The 17,183-nt window shown below is 34.3% G+C and overlaps 1 protein-coding gene across 9 annotated transcripts in view; it reads right to left on the minus strand.

Annotated features, from left to right (window-relative positions):
• The window catches only part of PHF14 (PHD finger protein 14), a 199,913-nt gene that overhangs the window by 161,045 nt on the left and 21,685 nt on the right, over positions 1-17,183 (minus strand). For all 9 annotated transcript variants that reach the window (XM_070369782.1, XM_070369783.1, XM_070369785.1 and 6 more), the window contains exons 5-7: positions 10,638-10,797; positions 4,151-4,262; positions 1,102-1,239 (exon numbers count right to left, since the gene is read on the minus strand). In XM_070369782.1, coding sequence (XP_070225883.1) covers positions 1,102-1,239; positions 4,151-4,262; positions 10,638-10,797 — 410 coding nt within the window. The remainder of the gene's footprint in view (positions 1-1,101; positions 1,240-4,150; positions 4,263-10,637; positions 10,798-17,183) is intronic.

Raw genomic sequence — 17,183 nt, forward strand, 5'->3', positions numbered from 1 at the left:
AAATAAAATGGAGTAAGATGAAAGCCCAACATAAAAAATATATTTTTACATGACACTGAAAATTCACCCAATAAAGTAGCATAACAACAGAGGCTTAGATATTCCATAAATCTATTCCAAATATAAAGTAAGAATTATAGAACACTCAATTACCTACTTATATAAAAAGCTTAAAAAAAAACAAAGAAAACAAAACTTGGTCTCAGGATCCCTTACAGTAGTAAAAGGTTTTGAAGACCTGCAAAGAGTTTATGTGAGTTACAGTTACCATATTAGAATTTAAAATTGAGAAATTTTTAAAATATTCATTTATTTTAAAATAACAATAAGCCCAGTACATGTTAATAAAAATAACAGTTTAATGAAAAATACTAAGATTTACATACATAAAAATTTTTAGTGAGAAGATTGACACTGTTTTACATTTTCGCAAGTCTCTTAATACCTAGATTTAAAGAAGACAGCTGGATTTTCAAAACTGCTTCCACATTCAAATGCTTATATTGTTATATGCTATATAATCTCTGGAAATCTCCACTATTACTTGTGAGAAAATTAAGAGCAAAAAAAGTACGTATTATTTTCATACTATTATGAAGACAGTTTTAACCTCACAGACCTTGAGAGAATACTGAAGAGTTCCAAAAATGTACTTTGAAAATGACTGATTGCTTAAATTTCTAGTAGGAAAATTTTAGAATTAGAAACAATTGTAAAGAAATAGAAATGCAGGTACTGAAGACAGGGTAGTGATTTTACTTAAAGAGAAACAGAGCAAGGTTATTACTAAAATATAATTTTAGATTCTTATACAAGATACGCAGACATTATAATCCTTTAAAACACCTTGAATTATGTTTCATTTTATCTGTCAGATTTCATTATAAAATTTGTAACATGTTTTCCAAAGGTATGGCTGGCTTTAAGACTGAAAAAATTCATATATATTGCTTACTCAAAGTTTCAGACCAGTGATCTAGACAAACACTTAAAGAATAAACTCACAAATTTATTTTAAGATGCACACCTGTTAGAGAATATAATGGAGTCATAATAAGTCTTATGAACATATTCACCAACCATGGATATAAATAAACCTACCTCTTCTGCTGCTGCCTCTGAAAGCAGACCTTCCTTCTGAGCACAGGTCACATGGAAATAGGCTCTGCACATCCCTGCATCACAGCTAATGCAAACTCCAGTTCGAGCAAAACGAGGGTCTTCACAGAAGCTACACTCCTACAGTGGAATAATAGGAAAAGTCTCAGAGGGAAAACATTCCCAGAACAGAAACTGTATTCTCATTCAAAGCTTCTACAAAATACAAATAGTGAACCAATAGTACCAATAGTATATCAATATAAACAAAAACCTTAGGTAAGCCAAATATTTATAAGAAAAAAAGTAATTCTCTATATAGTTCTACAAAACCAAAATTCCACTTATATAATAATGATTATAACAATAAGTAGTTGAGGGCTTACCATGCACTACGCACTATTCTAAGCACGTTACATGAATTAATATATATAATTATTTATAGTGTCATCTGACACTATTTCATAATAATATGTGGAAGAAGTACTACAGTCATTCTCATCTTACACATGAGAAAACTGAGGTTAGTGCAGTCTTTAACCAGATAATCTTAAAGACCATGCTCTTAACCATTAAACTACACTTATTTCAACAATATACTATTTGAAAAAATTAAAGAAAACGAATAAGAAGCCAGAGAAAATTCACCAAAAGATCTAGACATTGAAATCAAAGAAATAACACATTTTAAAAATATATTTAAGAGAAGCAGAAGCAATCTTAAGTAAACAATTTTGTGAAATTAATAATAATACACAATATAACCAATTATTTATATTCTTCCTATATATAAAAGGAAAAACTGCAAAACTAAAGGTATAAACTGTTGAAATTACCCCAAATTCCAGCACCCTGACTTATTTTTGTAATACTTTAACTAAACTACGGAGAGGAAGAAAAGGAAAAAAAAAAACCTACTATCAAAATATACTCTATAAATATGAACCTTCACAAAAAAACTTGCTAAATTATGAAAGACCATCAGCAGACAGTTAAGGAAGAACTGCTTAATAAATGCAGTCTATATAAATTAAATATGAGGGAAACATTTAAAAAGAAAAATGAAAAAGTTTCAATAGATGCTAAAAAGATCATTGTAATACTGTAACAGTTAGTACCTACTGGCTAGACAGTACCAAACTGATATATTAGCACTGTTATCCAAGAACTGTGTTCTGGGCACCGGTGTGAAAATACTGCCAACTCCTGACATTCTGCTGCCTAGTTAAAGGTCTTTTTATTAACAGTAGTATATATATGGTATAAAATATCAACAAGTAGTAATATAAACATGAAACCAAAAAACCCAACTGAAATTGGGTAAGGGACTTTTGAGAGAACACAAAGAAAAAATGTCTGACACTGAAGTCTTAAAAGACTACAGAACAATCAACAAAGAAAATAGAATCTTCCTCAATTGCCTGAATCATTTACAACGCTAGGGAACGAAGCAACTGAGAACATAAGGAAGAAAGTAATCAGGATTAGGAAATGGATAGACAATGTGGTCTAGAGAGCTGTCTAAGATAAAACTCACAACATTGGGTTTGATTTTGCAGATGAGCTAGACAGTACATAATTTTTTTACTCCTTTTCCTAGTAATACTTCAACACAAAAGCAGGTGATAAAAAAAAATCAGCTGATAATTATACATTTAATGACTCGTTTTTAATCCAGAGGTCACTGCTAGCCTCAGTTTTATGAAGCAGTATCTGCTTACTGGTTTTTTTTAATTGCTCTGAGATTTATATTTATGGTAACAACATATGCCTATTGAAAATGATGGAAGTCAGTTCCTTTTATGCTTGATGGAAGCTGCTATCAAAAAGTAGGAACTTCCATTTCCAAAACTGGTGGACTAGGTAATCTGTATTGCTTCTACTCAACTAGAAAATGTAGACAAATTAGTATTTATTTACTATAGTTTAAAGGCATTAGAGAAGCAACAAGACAGTGTACAGTTACCTGAGGAAAGTAAATTCAATACTAGGGCCTAGAAGCTTTAGCTAATTCTGGAGAGGGGAGCTGCATACCCAAACCAAAGCAAAAGATTACTGGAGTGATTGTTAAAGTCCAAGGAGGATATTCTGGATATAACAGCAGAAACTATCAAAGTTTAAAATCAGAATCTTCCAACAATATCTAAGTTTTTCACCTTACCTTTAATATGTTACTAATGCTCTTCAAGAGACTCCCTTCCCAAATGCCCAACAGACAGTAATGGAAAGAGAATATGTATCAGTGCCTAATTAGTTCTACCATTCTAAAGATGTCTGCAGTAATTATATACTTAAGTTTAAATTAATAAGTGTGTAATCTTATCACTCATAATCTAAAAGTCATAGTGAAAAACCAATTTATAACCTACGGAGACTCATTTGCTAGGGCAGGTTATGTAGGCATAAAATCAGTCCTTGAAATCTGAGAAAATAATGGGTTTTTCATGTACTCTTTTCATAATTTCATAAATTTCATTTCAAAAGTAAAGTTAGAAATTAAGCTCGTATTCAGTCCAACTGGTTAAAAATAAGGATTTAATCTGAGAATTCACTATACACTAAGCAGTGTGCCAAATGCCAGGGAAACAACAGTGATATCAACTATCATTTTTCCCCACAGGTTAAACTAAATTACAAACACATGGAAGAATTTATATATTACTGGCTTTCTGGGGAAATTACTGTCAATTATAAATGATTTAGTACTCTCCAATAGCATAATTGGGCTTCCCTGGTGGCTCAGACAGTAAAGAATCTGCCTGCAATTCTGGAGACCCTGGGTTCAATCTCTGGGTCGGGAGATCCCATGGAGAAGGAAATGGCAACTCATTCCAGTATTCTTTCCTGGAAAATTCCATGGACAGAGAAACTTGACAAGCTACAGCCCAAACAGGTTACAAAGAGTCAGACACAACAGACTGACTAAGCACACACACAAGCAATAGCATAATTAGTAATAAGCATTTCTGTAGTTAATAATGATATTAGCAAAAAGCCATATAAACTAACAAGTAAAACTTTCTCTTAGACAACCAAATACAGTTTGTCTCACCTTGGCACCGTATTTGGAATAGTTCATTTCTGTTAGTGTTACTGGTCGTAATTTGTCAATATCTCCAAAGGCTACACCAGGAACGTACAGGGCACAAACGATGTGAACCCATCTATAAGGAGAAAAGATATGATTTTGTTATCAAACCTTCTGATAAAATGCCCACGTGGAAAATAAACATAAAATATATCTGCCATATCAAATAACTACTGCAAGAATTTTATGGCCGGGTCTCAAAACCTCAGACATACAACTAAAGAATATTAAACACTTATATAATTATATCATTTAATTACAGAAAAGGGGACTGCAATAAGCACTATTTTTCCAGCAGCTTAGCCAAAGCTGAGAGATAACAACTATAATTGCCTTTCACTTAATATTCACCGCACTTTGCACTTATCTGTTATTCTTAAATATTTGCACAAAACCACTATTCAAATGAAACAAAACATTTTCATGTGCATGGAAAGGTATGCACAATATTTTAAGCACTCTGAGAATTAAGGATCCTAATTTAAGAACTGTGACGTTAGTTACTCTGCATAAATTATATAACATTGATCTTTCCTGCTACTTTTTTCTAAAAGCTATTGGATAATCCTTAAGGACATATTAAAAAAAAAAAAATTCTTGGTGTGCATCTTAACTTTCTTTCTTCCTAGGTTGAAACTGATTGATAGGAGACTGGACAGAAGAGTTGTGATAATATAAGGAAGTCACAGTTCATTCAGCTCATCAGATCACCATACAACCTATGTACTATGTATGTGCCCCACAAATAAATAATTTTTAAAGTCTGGATGATTTTACAACACTAAACAACAGCAACAACAAAATGTTCAGAGTTTCAGTGTACTAAAAAAAAAGTAGGAATTGATTCTAATTACATTTTTTAAAAACTGTTCTGAACCTCTATAAAATATATCAGGAACTCTTTCTGTTTGCTTACAACCATGCAAAATACAGGACCACTAGATTTTGAAATGTAAACAGATCTCCCTCATCTCTGCAAGAAAGAAGGTAAAAATGAGATGGCAAATATCTCTTAACCTTGTGAAAATATTAACAACAAATTTTACTTTATCATAGCTTGAGAGGCTATGATTGCTACCTGGTTCTGTTTTGTGAAGCACTATGAGTCTTAAAGAAATAAGACTAAGAATCATTTTATAGAGGTACTGGGGAAAATAGTTACAAATCTTTAAAATTTATCCTTTTTTACTGGGAAGAAAATTCAAAGTTTTGAGATTTTCTTGATAAAATGTTGTAATCCAACTTCCCAAATGCATCCTGTGGAGTTCAATATAAAGATACACATCTTCAACGAGCAGCTGCTTTCTCAATTTAATTTGTGCAGTTTTTTCATGCTCCACTGATGTATTAAATGCCGCTGTACTCTGTAGGAGTTTATCTTTGATAAACCCAACAGCTGACTGCTTGCTTCATACTGACCTTCTTAAAATCTTTTAGAACTAGTCACACAAGTACTACAGATTGAAACTGCCATTTTAGTGTGACTGGCACAAAAGTGTATCATTTTCCACAACCACACTTATGAGGATGCCAACTTAAGTCTTTATTAAAATACATACCAAACAGCTGAGATAATTTTGGTCCTTTTTAATATCTGTTGTATATAGATTTTTGTTCGTTTGTTTAACTAAATGTACTTTAGAACCTTGTAATTAAGACAAATTGAGAAATCAAAAACGAATAAACTTCCTTGTTACTTTATCATTCATTTTTCTTGGAGCTTTGAAGGCAGATGTTGATCAGGAAAGGGAACAAAAAACAAGCATCCCATAAGACCACCAAAAAAACAAGAGTCAGAATTGTCATTCTAGCACAGAAGCTATTAATACATTCTTTTAAATTTACATATTTTAATAAAGCAAACTAAGTAGAAAAATACTTCACAAAAACTCATTTCACATAAGAACTACATTCATCGATCAAACTTGATTTTGAAATGCTTTGTACTTGCGGTGTCTTTATAACACATTAAAAAAACTCATTTCAGGAGTTATTTTCATTCCTGCATTTATTCATTCAGTAATTAATTACTGAGCGACTGAACTGAACTGAAGAACACAGCACCAGGCAGGCAGTGGGGAAGTGACAAAGAAGTATGTGAAATGCTTGCAGCATAAGGTGTGATATGCTATTAAAGTATGTGTAATATTTCCTATATTCAGGTTTATAATACCACTAAGGCAGGATGCTGGGAGGGATTGGGGGCAGGAGGAGAAGGGGACGGCAGAGGATGAGATGGCTGGATGGCATCACTGACTCGATGGACATGAGTCTGGGTGAACTCCGGGAGTTGGTGACGGACAGGGAGGCCTGGCGTGCTGCAATTCATGGGGTCGCAAAGAGTCGGACATGACTGAGTGACAGAACCGAACTGAACTGAAGGCAGGATAAAATACTCTTTAAGAAAAAAATAAAATAAAAATTCAATGATAAGAATGTATTGATGGTCTTCTCACATTAAACTGCATAATTTTCTATTGTAGTATATGTGGCTCCCATCAGACACAGAAGGGAAAGCAGTCTAAATGGCCTATGTAATAGAAGAAAATTTCAAAAATTTTTCATTCTTTCCATACATAGTTCTTTCTTTTCATCTGTTTTCCATTTGAAGCTAGAGTACTAAATACCTTGTCAAATCTTCATGGCTTTTTTGCTCTTGATTCAAGCTAGTATTACATCCTTCAAACTGTATCAAGACCTGTAATTCCCACAGTACTCTACAGGTAAGTATGGGCATCAACACAAATAAAATGTTCAAAGAGCATAAAGAATTTTCCAGGCTACACCAACAAGGGAGGTGTCTACATATATGAAAGATCCACAGAAGCCAATATAAATATATCTGAGTAAAACTCAATGGTTAAAGAAGCCTCCCTTTTCTTCAATCAGAGACAATTTTACAAGTTAGTTTGTGGATTGTGTATTAGTATATATTACATATTAGTGTAGTAACAGAGCTACTTTATAGTTTCTCAATAGAAATTTCAAATTATTGACAAGAGAAAAGGTAAAATAAATACTCTTCCCTAAAAGGAAATTGTGTTTCTCAAAGCTGCCGTACTTTTTCACAACCATTTATTACCATAAATTTCAAATTGCAGGACCGAAAAGTTATTAAGAAAGGATTTATGCAGTTTCTTTTCTAAGATTACCTTAAATAAATGGAATAGTATCAAAAAAGCACTAGCAGTAGACGTAGCAGCAGCAGAGGAACTAAGGAGATATTTATTAAACACTTAAGTTTCAGAAACTACACTGTTTACAGAAATCATCTCATTTCAGTTCAGTTCAGTGACTCAGTCGTGTCCGACTCTTTGCAACCCCATGGACTACAGCACACCAGGCTTCCCTATCCATCACCAACTCCCAGAGCCTACTCAAACTCATGTCCATTGAGTCAGTGATGCCATCTGACCATCTCATCCTGTCATCCCCTGTGCCTCCTGCCTTCTATCTTTCCAGCTACAGGGTCTTTTCACATGAGTCAGTTCTTTGCATCAGGTGGCCAAAGTATTAGAGTTTCAGCTTCAGCATCAGTCCTGCCAATGAGTATTCAGGACTGATTTCCTTTAGGATGGACTGGTTGGATCTCCTTGCAGTCCAAGGGACTCTCAAGAGTCTTCTCCAACACCACAATTCAAAAGCATCAATTCGTCAGCGCTCAGCTTTCTTTATAGTCCAACTCTCACATCCATACATGACTACTGAAAAAACCATAGCTTTGACTAGATGGACCTTTGTTGGCAAAGTAATGTCTCTGCTTTTTAATATGCTATCTAGGTTGGTCATAACTTTTCTTCCAAGGAGCAAGCGTCTTTTAATTTCATGGCTGCAGTCACCATTTGCAGTGAATTTGGAGCCTAAAAAAATAAAGTCTGTCACTGTTTCCACTGTTTCCCCATCTATCTGCCATGAAGTGATGGGACCAGATGCCATGATCTTAGTTTTCTGAATGCTGAGTTTTAAGCCAGCTTTTTCACTCTTTCATCAAGAGACTCTTTAGTTCTTCTTCGCTTTCTGTCATATGGGTGGTGTCATCTGCATAACCGAGCTAATTGCTATTTCTCCTGGCAATCTTGATTCCAGTTTGTGCTTCATCCAGCCCAGAATTTCTCATGATGTACTCTGCATATAAGTTAAATAAGCAGGGTGACAATATACAGCCTTGATGTACTCCTTTCCCTATTTGGAACTAGACTGTTGTTCCATTTCCAGTTCTAACTGTTGCTTCCTGACCTGCACACAGATTTCTCAAGAGACAAGTCAGGTGGTCTGGTATTCCCATCTCAGGAAGAATTCTCTACAGTTTGTTGTGATCCACACAGTCAAAGGTTTTGACGTAGTCAGTAAAGCAGAAATAGATGATTTTATGGAACTCTCTTGCTTTTTCGATAATCAATGGGTGTTGGCAATTTGATCTCTGGTTCCTCTGCCTTTTCTAAAACCAGCTTGAACATTTGGAATTTCACAGTTCACGTACTGTTGAAGCCTGGCTTGGAGAATCTTGAGCTTTACTTTACTAGCGTGTGAGATGAGTGCAATTGTGCGGTAGTTTGAGCATTCTTTGGCATTGCCTTTCTTTGGGATTGGAATGAAAACTGTCCTTTTCCAGTCCTGTGGCCACTGCTGAGTTTCCCAAATTTGCTGGCATATTCAGTGCAGCAGTTTCATCATCTCATTTAATCCTCTCAAAAGTGCTAGGAAACTGAGGCATAAAATGGTTAAATTACTTGCCTAAAATCACAGTAAGAAAAAACCAGAATACAAATATAGGCAGTCTAACTTGAAAGCACACACTTTTAATGTTGTAGTAAATTTCCTAATTCTAGGTCAAAGTGAGTCCAGGCATAAAATAATGGCATTGTCTATGACACAAACCACAGACTCAATTCAATACATCAAATAATGTGTTAAATGTTTATTTTGAGGATAAGCAATGAGGGACAAGAAGTAAACTTTTTGGTCATTTTCCTAGACATCAATATACAAGGTAGTCATTTCTCCTAGATACCCTCAATATACAGTCTCCAAGATTCCATGATAGACTCTGTGCTATCCCAACTGTATGGCAATATTTTCAAGGGCCTACCCACCAATTAAGGTAAAAATGAAAAAAATAGCTTTTACTTTACTAAAATAAAATTTATTAAGTTAAAAAAAACCATTTTTGGCATATAATGCATCCTATCATTTCAAAATTTTAAATATGAAAAATGATCGTGATAATTTGTCTAGGTTATTTCACTGTTCTTATTAAAATATTAAACATTTAGTAAAATACTGAAATATCCATATCTGGTAAAATAAAAAATTGAGTACCCCCTCTTACATGGGGGAAGAGGGTAAGTAGTGATATATAATACATAAAAGGTTGGGAACTAATCTTATATTAGTCACCCATCCCAACTGGTAGTCTCCTGGGGAAAAACAAGAAAGATGCCAACACTGTAACAATGACAACTGTTCAAATGTGATACTAAAAATGAGTGTGAATCTAGTGAAAAGAACATAGTTCTCTGGACCAGTTATCCTTTTAGTGCCTCTCAGCTCAAATCCACTCTTCAATATCTGCTTTGAAATAATGAACAGAATCCCAACAGCACTTCCCATCTACATGATCCTCGGCTCTGTCTCAGTAGAGTGGCAGAAGGCACGGTAAGAGGAAGGGGCTTCTCTTCAGGATGGGAAAAGGACACCCACCAGTGCTCTGCCCTCAGTGACCTTGCAGACATGGCCTGAAGATCACTTTTTTGTGGCCCTCTCAACCTAGACACCACACACTCCTGGCTTGAAACCACTGCCCAGTTACCCACTTGCCAAGAACAGGCCAGGTACTGGACCAGGCAAACCAGCCAACTTCCCTGCCATCCAGCAGGTTCAAACTACACTTTCTCTAACAAGGCCTGAACCATAGTCTTGGGGAAGGTGTCTCCCTTCCAAGTTTGTCTTTCCCTGGAAACTCTCTCTCAGCTCTACAGTATTATTCTTCAGAGTTCTTTTATATCTTTATGGTTACTGTTTATTATAGCTTAGTACTTCTTTAAGTTAAATATCCCCTTTTATAATCATTGTATAGGTTCTATTTACTAATATACTCTTGAAGTCAAACAGATCTGAGTTCAAATTTAACTATGAACTTGTTCAAAATTATGTAAAGATCTGAGCCTCAGCTTCTACCTATAAAATAGGCAACTTTACCATCTCTCTGATCATACAGTCATTCCTAAGATTAAATGGCATTATAGGCTATAAAGGCAAATGCAGATACTCAGTAAATGATCTTTCTTCCTCTTTGCCCTGATATGTAGCCTCCTGTCCACTTACTCTATGTCAAAAAGACACAAAGAAGCAATCAAATGAAAATGTCTAACTCAGAAAATCATAAATACAAAAATAGAAGCATAGGCATTATAAAGCAGATATATTAACACAAAAGAATTATGACATCAACCTTCCAGCATCTGTCTCCTTGAAAATTCCATCCTGATTGGGACACAGTTCACAGCTAGGGGAAACACCACATTTACAGGCATCACAAAACCAAGGTTCAGTGGAGTTTTCAGAAGCTGAACTCATAATAGAGTCACTCTCTCCATCAACTCCATAACAACCTAAAAAAAAAAAAAGACGTATGATTAGAGTTTACTTTTTAAACTCACATTTATAAAGTTACAAAAGAAAAAGGGAAAGGAAGCAGAGAATAATTCTGAAAATTAACGGTTTAGAAGAATGATATTAAAGTCAAAACACAGAACTGAAATCATTTTATAAAAATGTTTTCACCATTTCATAGTGTATGCAATGACATAACTCTTTATGACAAGTTTAGGTCTACTGGAAAGCATTACAGAAGGGGAAAATTTTACAGTTCTTTAGAATTTTTTTACAAAAAACACATTAAAATATGAGTTTTCACTATACAGAAATCAGAACTATTGAGTCTAGGAACCATTAATTAGTAAATATTTTCAAGCTACCTTTGTACTGAGCATTTAAATATATCTAAAAGACCATGATCATGTAAAACATACAAACAAAAACCTCTGATTTAATTTTGTATGAATTTGGTTAAAACACAAATTCATACAACCATAAATGCAAAGTAAGTACTAGTAAAAGGAAAATAATAGGCATACACATACATAAATTAAGGCTACTGAGCAATCTGAATAGTTTAGAGATAAACAAGCGAGTTCCATTCACAATTGAGCCAGTCTAGAGCTATACAAGGTATCTGATCTATTTAACATTTATAATTCTACTATCTTCTGTAAAAATGTATCCAGAACTGAAATAATGAAAAGAAGGGTAGCATAATCCTTCACATTTCAGAGTAGGACATCAACCCTTATTGTGGCTTATAATAAACAGTACTTCCCTGGTTAATTACAATAGTCATGACTCCTAAATAGTTTTTGTTTTTTTACCTAAATGGTGCTTGATGTACCACAAACTTCATATTATCTCTCATATTCTAGAAAGGAAGATACTGCTCTCATGACAAACTGTACTTTAGAAAAATAATACACATTAAAAATTAAATAGATAACAACCTAATTCTATTAATAGTTCCAATTATGCCCATTATCTTTAGGTTGGGCATTTCTCTGATCTCCTAAGACACATTTATTACTCTCAAGGTAGGTCACTTCTACAAACAGCCTACTATTAACCATCCCAGGATAATTCTGACCAGGTTTATCCTAATAGGGTGGTCTTATTGCCAAATTCTAAGGAGCACTCAAAGTACCCTTCAATAAACTGAAGCCACTAAAAATACCACTATGAGAAACATATGTAAGTAACAATTCTCTCTCAAAAGGTTTCACCATGGAGGTGAGTTTCCATGCATCCATGTAAGATCATGTGACTACTGGAACTGATTGAACACTCCACAGACAACAGGAGCCTGATGAAAACTGTCTTCTCACAACCACCAAAGATACCCAAAGTGAAACAAATAAGTATGTAATCCCATCACTTCATGACAAATAGATGGGGAAACACTGGAAACACAGACTTTATCTTCCTGGGCTTCAAAATCACTGCAATGGTGACTGCAGCCATGAAATTCAAAGACGCTTACTCCTTGGGAAAAAAGTTATGAGCAACCTAGACAGCATATTAAAAAGCAGAGACTACTTTGTCAACAAAGGTCCATCTAGTCAAAGCTATGGTTTTTCCAGTAGTCATGTATGGATGTGAGAGTTGGACTATAAAGAAGGCTGACTGCTGAAGAACTGATGTTTTTGAACTGTGGTGTTGGAGAAGATTCTTGAGAGTCTCCTGGACCTCAAAGAGATCAAACCAGTCAATCCTAAAGGAAATCAGTCCTGAATATTCATTGGAAGGACTGATGCTGAAGCTGAAACTCTAATACTTTGGCCACCTGATGGGAAGAACAGACTCATTGGAAAAGACCCTGATGCTGGGAAAGATTGAAGGCTAGAGGAGAAGGGGACGACAGAGGATAAGATGGTTGGATGGCATCACCAACTCAATGGACATGAGTTTGAGCAAGCTATGGGAGCTGGTGAAGAACAAGGCAAGCCTGGCGTGCTGCATCCCATGGGGTCACAAAGAGTTGGACGTGAATGGAGCGACTGAACAACAAATGTTATTCAAAGGTTTTACAACAGTGAACCTCAACATAATCCAAATGTCATACAGAAGAATGTTAAAAATTTTAAAGGAGCTAGACTATCATGTACAAGAAAAGATTCAAAATATTAATTTCTTTAAATCATCTAATTGTGGATAGTAATAATTATTACCTTTATCACTTCTGTCTGGATATACATTTTTAAAATGATAAACCATAAAATGAAAAAGAAATAAAATTTTCCTCTTGGGAGTAGTTATTATTGATTATCAGCAAGATAAGAACATTTTTCAGTAAAAATAACAGTAAGCAAATAGTTTATTTGAAGAAAAATCACAAAATAATAAAAAATAGTGAATTTGATTTCTCAGTTATGTAATACCACAAGGAAAAAAACTATTTTCTTTACAAAATAATATTTTTCAGGCAATTTTTTTCATTAGTATTCACATGAAGTCCCAAGTTAAAAAACCCTCCAAATGACTATCCATTTTACTCATCTCATTTACCAATATCAAGGTAAATCATAGCAGCTCACTCTTTTAAAATAAAGCAAAGTTTCAATTTTAATTTTTAAAGAATACACCACACATTTGACAAACATCTGATTAAACAATGATTTTAAACAATGATTAAATCACCTACAAAAACCTCAGAAGTGATTTCTAAGGGTCCCTTTAAACATTGGTATCACATAAGCTTCAAAAACAATGAACAAGTGGATAAGTATTTCTTCTTCAGCTTCACTGCCCTTGAAAAATGATCTACACTGTGTTACTGCCTTTACAGTCTTCAACTTGCCACTTTTCCATATTTCTCTGCCATATCTGTTGTGTCTACTGAGCTGTAGACTGAAATTCTAACATTTATATCCACTCTAATCCATTTAAATTAAAGACTAAATACATTTTAACATCTTTTTCTTTCTTTCATACACAACAATTTAAACTATCATAAAATGAGGTTTATTCTCTTCAACCTATCTAATTTTGAGTAAAAGATACAAAAAGTACACCTTCAATATGATTATGGAAAAAAGGTTTTTTATATGATGATATGTAGAAAATTAAAAATTTATAGATATATAAAACCTATTTCATATAGGTTTTTCATGTTTTAAAATGGGTAAACAGGAAAACCATGTTTGCTATTATTTTAGCAAAATCTCAACTTAAGAATCTCTCTAAATTATAATTATTTAAGCTTTTTTTTTTAAGGGAAAAATATAAAGGAAATACATCAAAGCACTAACTATGGTTGTCTGGATATTAGGACTGTTAGAAATGTTTTATTTCTTGAAATTATGATCAAGGCTTCCCTGGTGGCCCAGTGGTTAAAAAAAAAAAAAAAATACACCTGCCAGTGCAGAAGGCACATATTCAGTCCCTGGGTTGGGAAGATCCCCTGGAGGAGGAAATAGCAACCCACTCCAGTGTTCTTGCCTGGAAACCCACAGAGGAGCCTGGAGGCCTATAGTCCATGGGGTCACAAAAGAGTCGGACATGACTCAACAATTAATATCAACCTCTGAGTAGCACAACCTATGTGAATCTTATTTAATGAAAAATAATATAAAATGTGTCTATAATTGTTTTGAATTATTCAAGAAATATGTACAGTCCAAAAAAAAAAAGAAATATGTACAGTCCAAATCAGAGGAAACTTTCCCCATTCAACTTGTCACTGGGGACCAAAAGACCTACAGTCTTCTACTTTCTAGCTGTGTAACTTTGACCAACCACATCACTGAGGCTGAGTTACCTGACCTTCATTAAGTATTTAATATTTATCCTATCTCTCAGTACAAAAAAAACAGGAACACAAAATTTGCTATTTAAAACATTTTTTTCTGTACTTAACATCCTATCACTAGAACTCTGATTATAAAACCTACTAAAAGTTTTTAAGTAAACTGAGTAATATTGCTGATGATGAGAAAAGAACTTATAATATGCATGATACCTATCACAAATATATCCTAAGGCACAAAAGAGACAAAATGCAGTTGACACATAAAGTCCAAATGGTGATTACTTGAACATCTGCTACTCCGTGAACACTGCTAAGGATACATTTTTTCGTATGCTAAGAAAAAAAAAAAAGTCTAGGGCTAGGCTAATAGCAGACTGGAAAATAAATAAAATGGGGGGGGGGGAGTGGGAGGAATATCTCTTAGAGACCTTATTTAAAACATTGTTGGCAAGTATACTACCTAATGCTCTGTCATGTACTATGACATGCAGGTGACATTTTTCTTCAGACACAGTGCAATCAATATATCAGGATAACTGACATCACAGTCAGGGGTACCCTACTATTACAAGTCAGTTACAAGATCTTGTCACAAAGGTGTTTATACTAAGTGACAAGTTGCAACCTCAAAAGAAAAGAGATTTATCTACATTTAGATGAAGTACTCCAAAAAGAATTAGACAGTTATACATTTAAAAAGCACATTTGGAAAACTATCTTTTAGCAAAATCTCAGCTTAAAGATCTCTCTAAATTATAATTATTTAAGCATTTCTTTTAAGGGAAAAAGATAAAGGAAATACATCAAAGCAATAACTATGGTTGTCTGGATATTAGGACTGTTAGAAATGTTTTATCGTCTCTCTGTTCTATACTTCCCTCATTTTTATTTACTATTCATCTGTGGTTCAGCTGGTAAAGAATCCACCTGCAAAGCAGGAGACCTGGGTTCGATCCCTGGGTTGGGAAGATCCCCTGCAGAAGAGAAAGGCTACCCACTCCAGTATTCTGGCCTGGAGAATTCCATGGACTGTATAGTTCATGGGGTCTCAAACAGTCAGACATGACAGCAACTTTCACTTACCCACTTACCCAATACATTATGATGGACAATTAGCTTTTTATAAAATAAAACATTTAAGAAGTTCATATTTAACCATGAAAATATTTAAGGAAAAGTGACCTGGTTAATTTACAATATGGAAGTCTGTCACTTAGGCACCTGATTAAAAATCAAAACCAAAAACACAAAACCTAGCAAGACTAGCTTCCCATTACGCCTTAGAAAATTTCCCTTCTTCTGGATTCATTAATTTTAGACAAAAATTCATTTTGGAACTTGTAGAAAGATCTACATATGTGACTGTATAAAAAAAAATGAACATTCTAAACAGTGAAAAATACCACAAAGTTAAAATGTACAGGACAAGGTGGAAAAGTATTTGCAAGGATACAAACTATTTGTAACACACATAACAGACAAAGGATTAACATTACTAAAAAAGAAAATTCCAATAAGTTAATAAGAAAAATGACAGGTTAAGAAATGACAAAGAGGGCTTCCCTGGTGGTCCAGTGATTGAGAGTCCACCTGCCAACGCAGGGGATACGGGGTTCAATCCCTGGTCAGGGGAGTCCCCATGTGCAGTGCGGCAGCTGAGCCCAAGACCACGACTACTGAAGCTCCTGTACCCCAGACCCTGTGCTCTGCAGGAAGAGATGACACAGCAATGAGAAGCTCGCACTCTGCAACTAAAGAGTAGCCCCCACTCACCATAGAGAAAAACCTGCACACAGCAGTGAAGACCCAGCACAGGCAAAAATAAAATACCTTTTTTTAAAAATAAAAAATAAAGAAATGACATGAGAACTGTACAGCAAGCAATAGGAAAAAAAAAAAAAAAAAAAAAACTGGCCACATATATTACTACCAACCTTCAATACTAATAAGAGGAACACATATTTTAATTAAGAGATAGTCTCCAAAAGGATTTTTAAAACTTACTAATATGCAATGTTGCAGAGTGATCAAATAGTATACTGTTGGAAGAATACTAATAAATACAGTCTTTTTGAAGGGCAATCTGGCAAAGTTTGTTAGAAAGTTTAAATGTACTTATATTTTGATTCATTCTAGAAATCTATCCTGTACAAATTATGACATTAATATATGTCACACATATTTGTTAACATGTCAGTGGAAAACTAGAAACAAAAAAAAAGTAAAGACATTATGGTTGATCCATTCTATAGCTATTAATATATACCATTTTAAAAAGTAGTAACATATCCCATACGTAACTCATATGAAAAGAATCTCAAGATTAAGAAATGAGTAAAATAAAGTAAGTCATGGGAGGGGAATCTCATGGAATTTATCTTATTTATTTATTGCAAGGTGGGGACTGTGCAAACATGCAAATGCATGTTGCATACTTGTGTGTATGTTAAGAGCCTGACAGAAGGGGCTCTCACTGGTAAAATTTGGACAATTTAAGTATCAGAGTAATCAGGTTATAGATGATAATGAGACCACAGTAATACTGAAAAAGGATAAAAAGGGAGAGGTTCTTTACAAAACAAGAGTTGCCTAATAAATGTAGAAAGAATGATAGAAAATCCCCATTCTGCAGCCACATGCATA

This window comes from Bos mutus, chromosome 4, assembly GCF_027580195.1.
Source record: "Bos mutus isolate GX-2022 chromosome 4, NWIPB_WYAK_1.1, whole genome shotgun sequence".
In the NCBI taxonomy this organism is placed as follows: Eukaryota; Metazoa; Chordata; class Mammalia; order Artiodactyla; family Bovidae; genus Bos; species Bos mutus.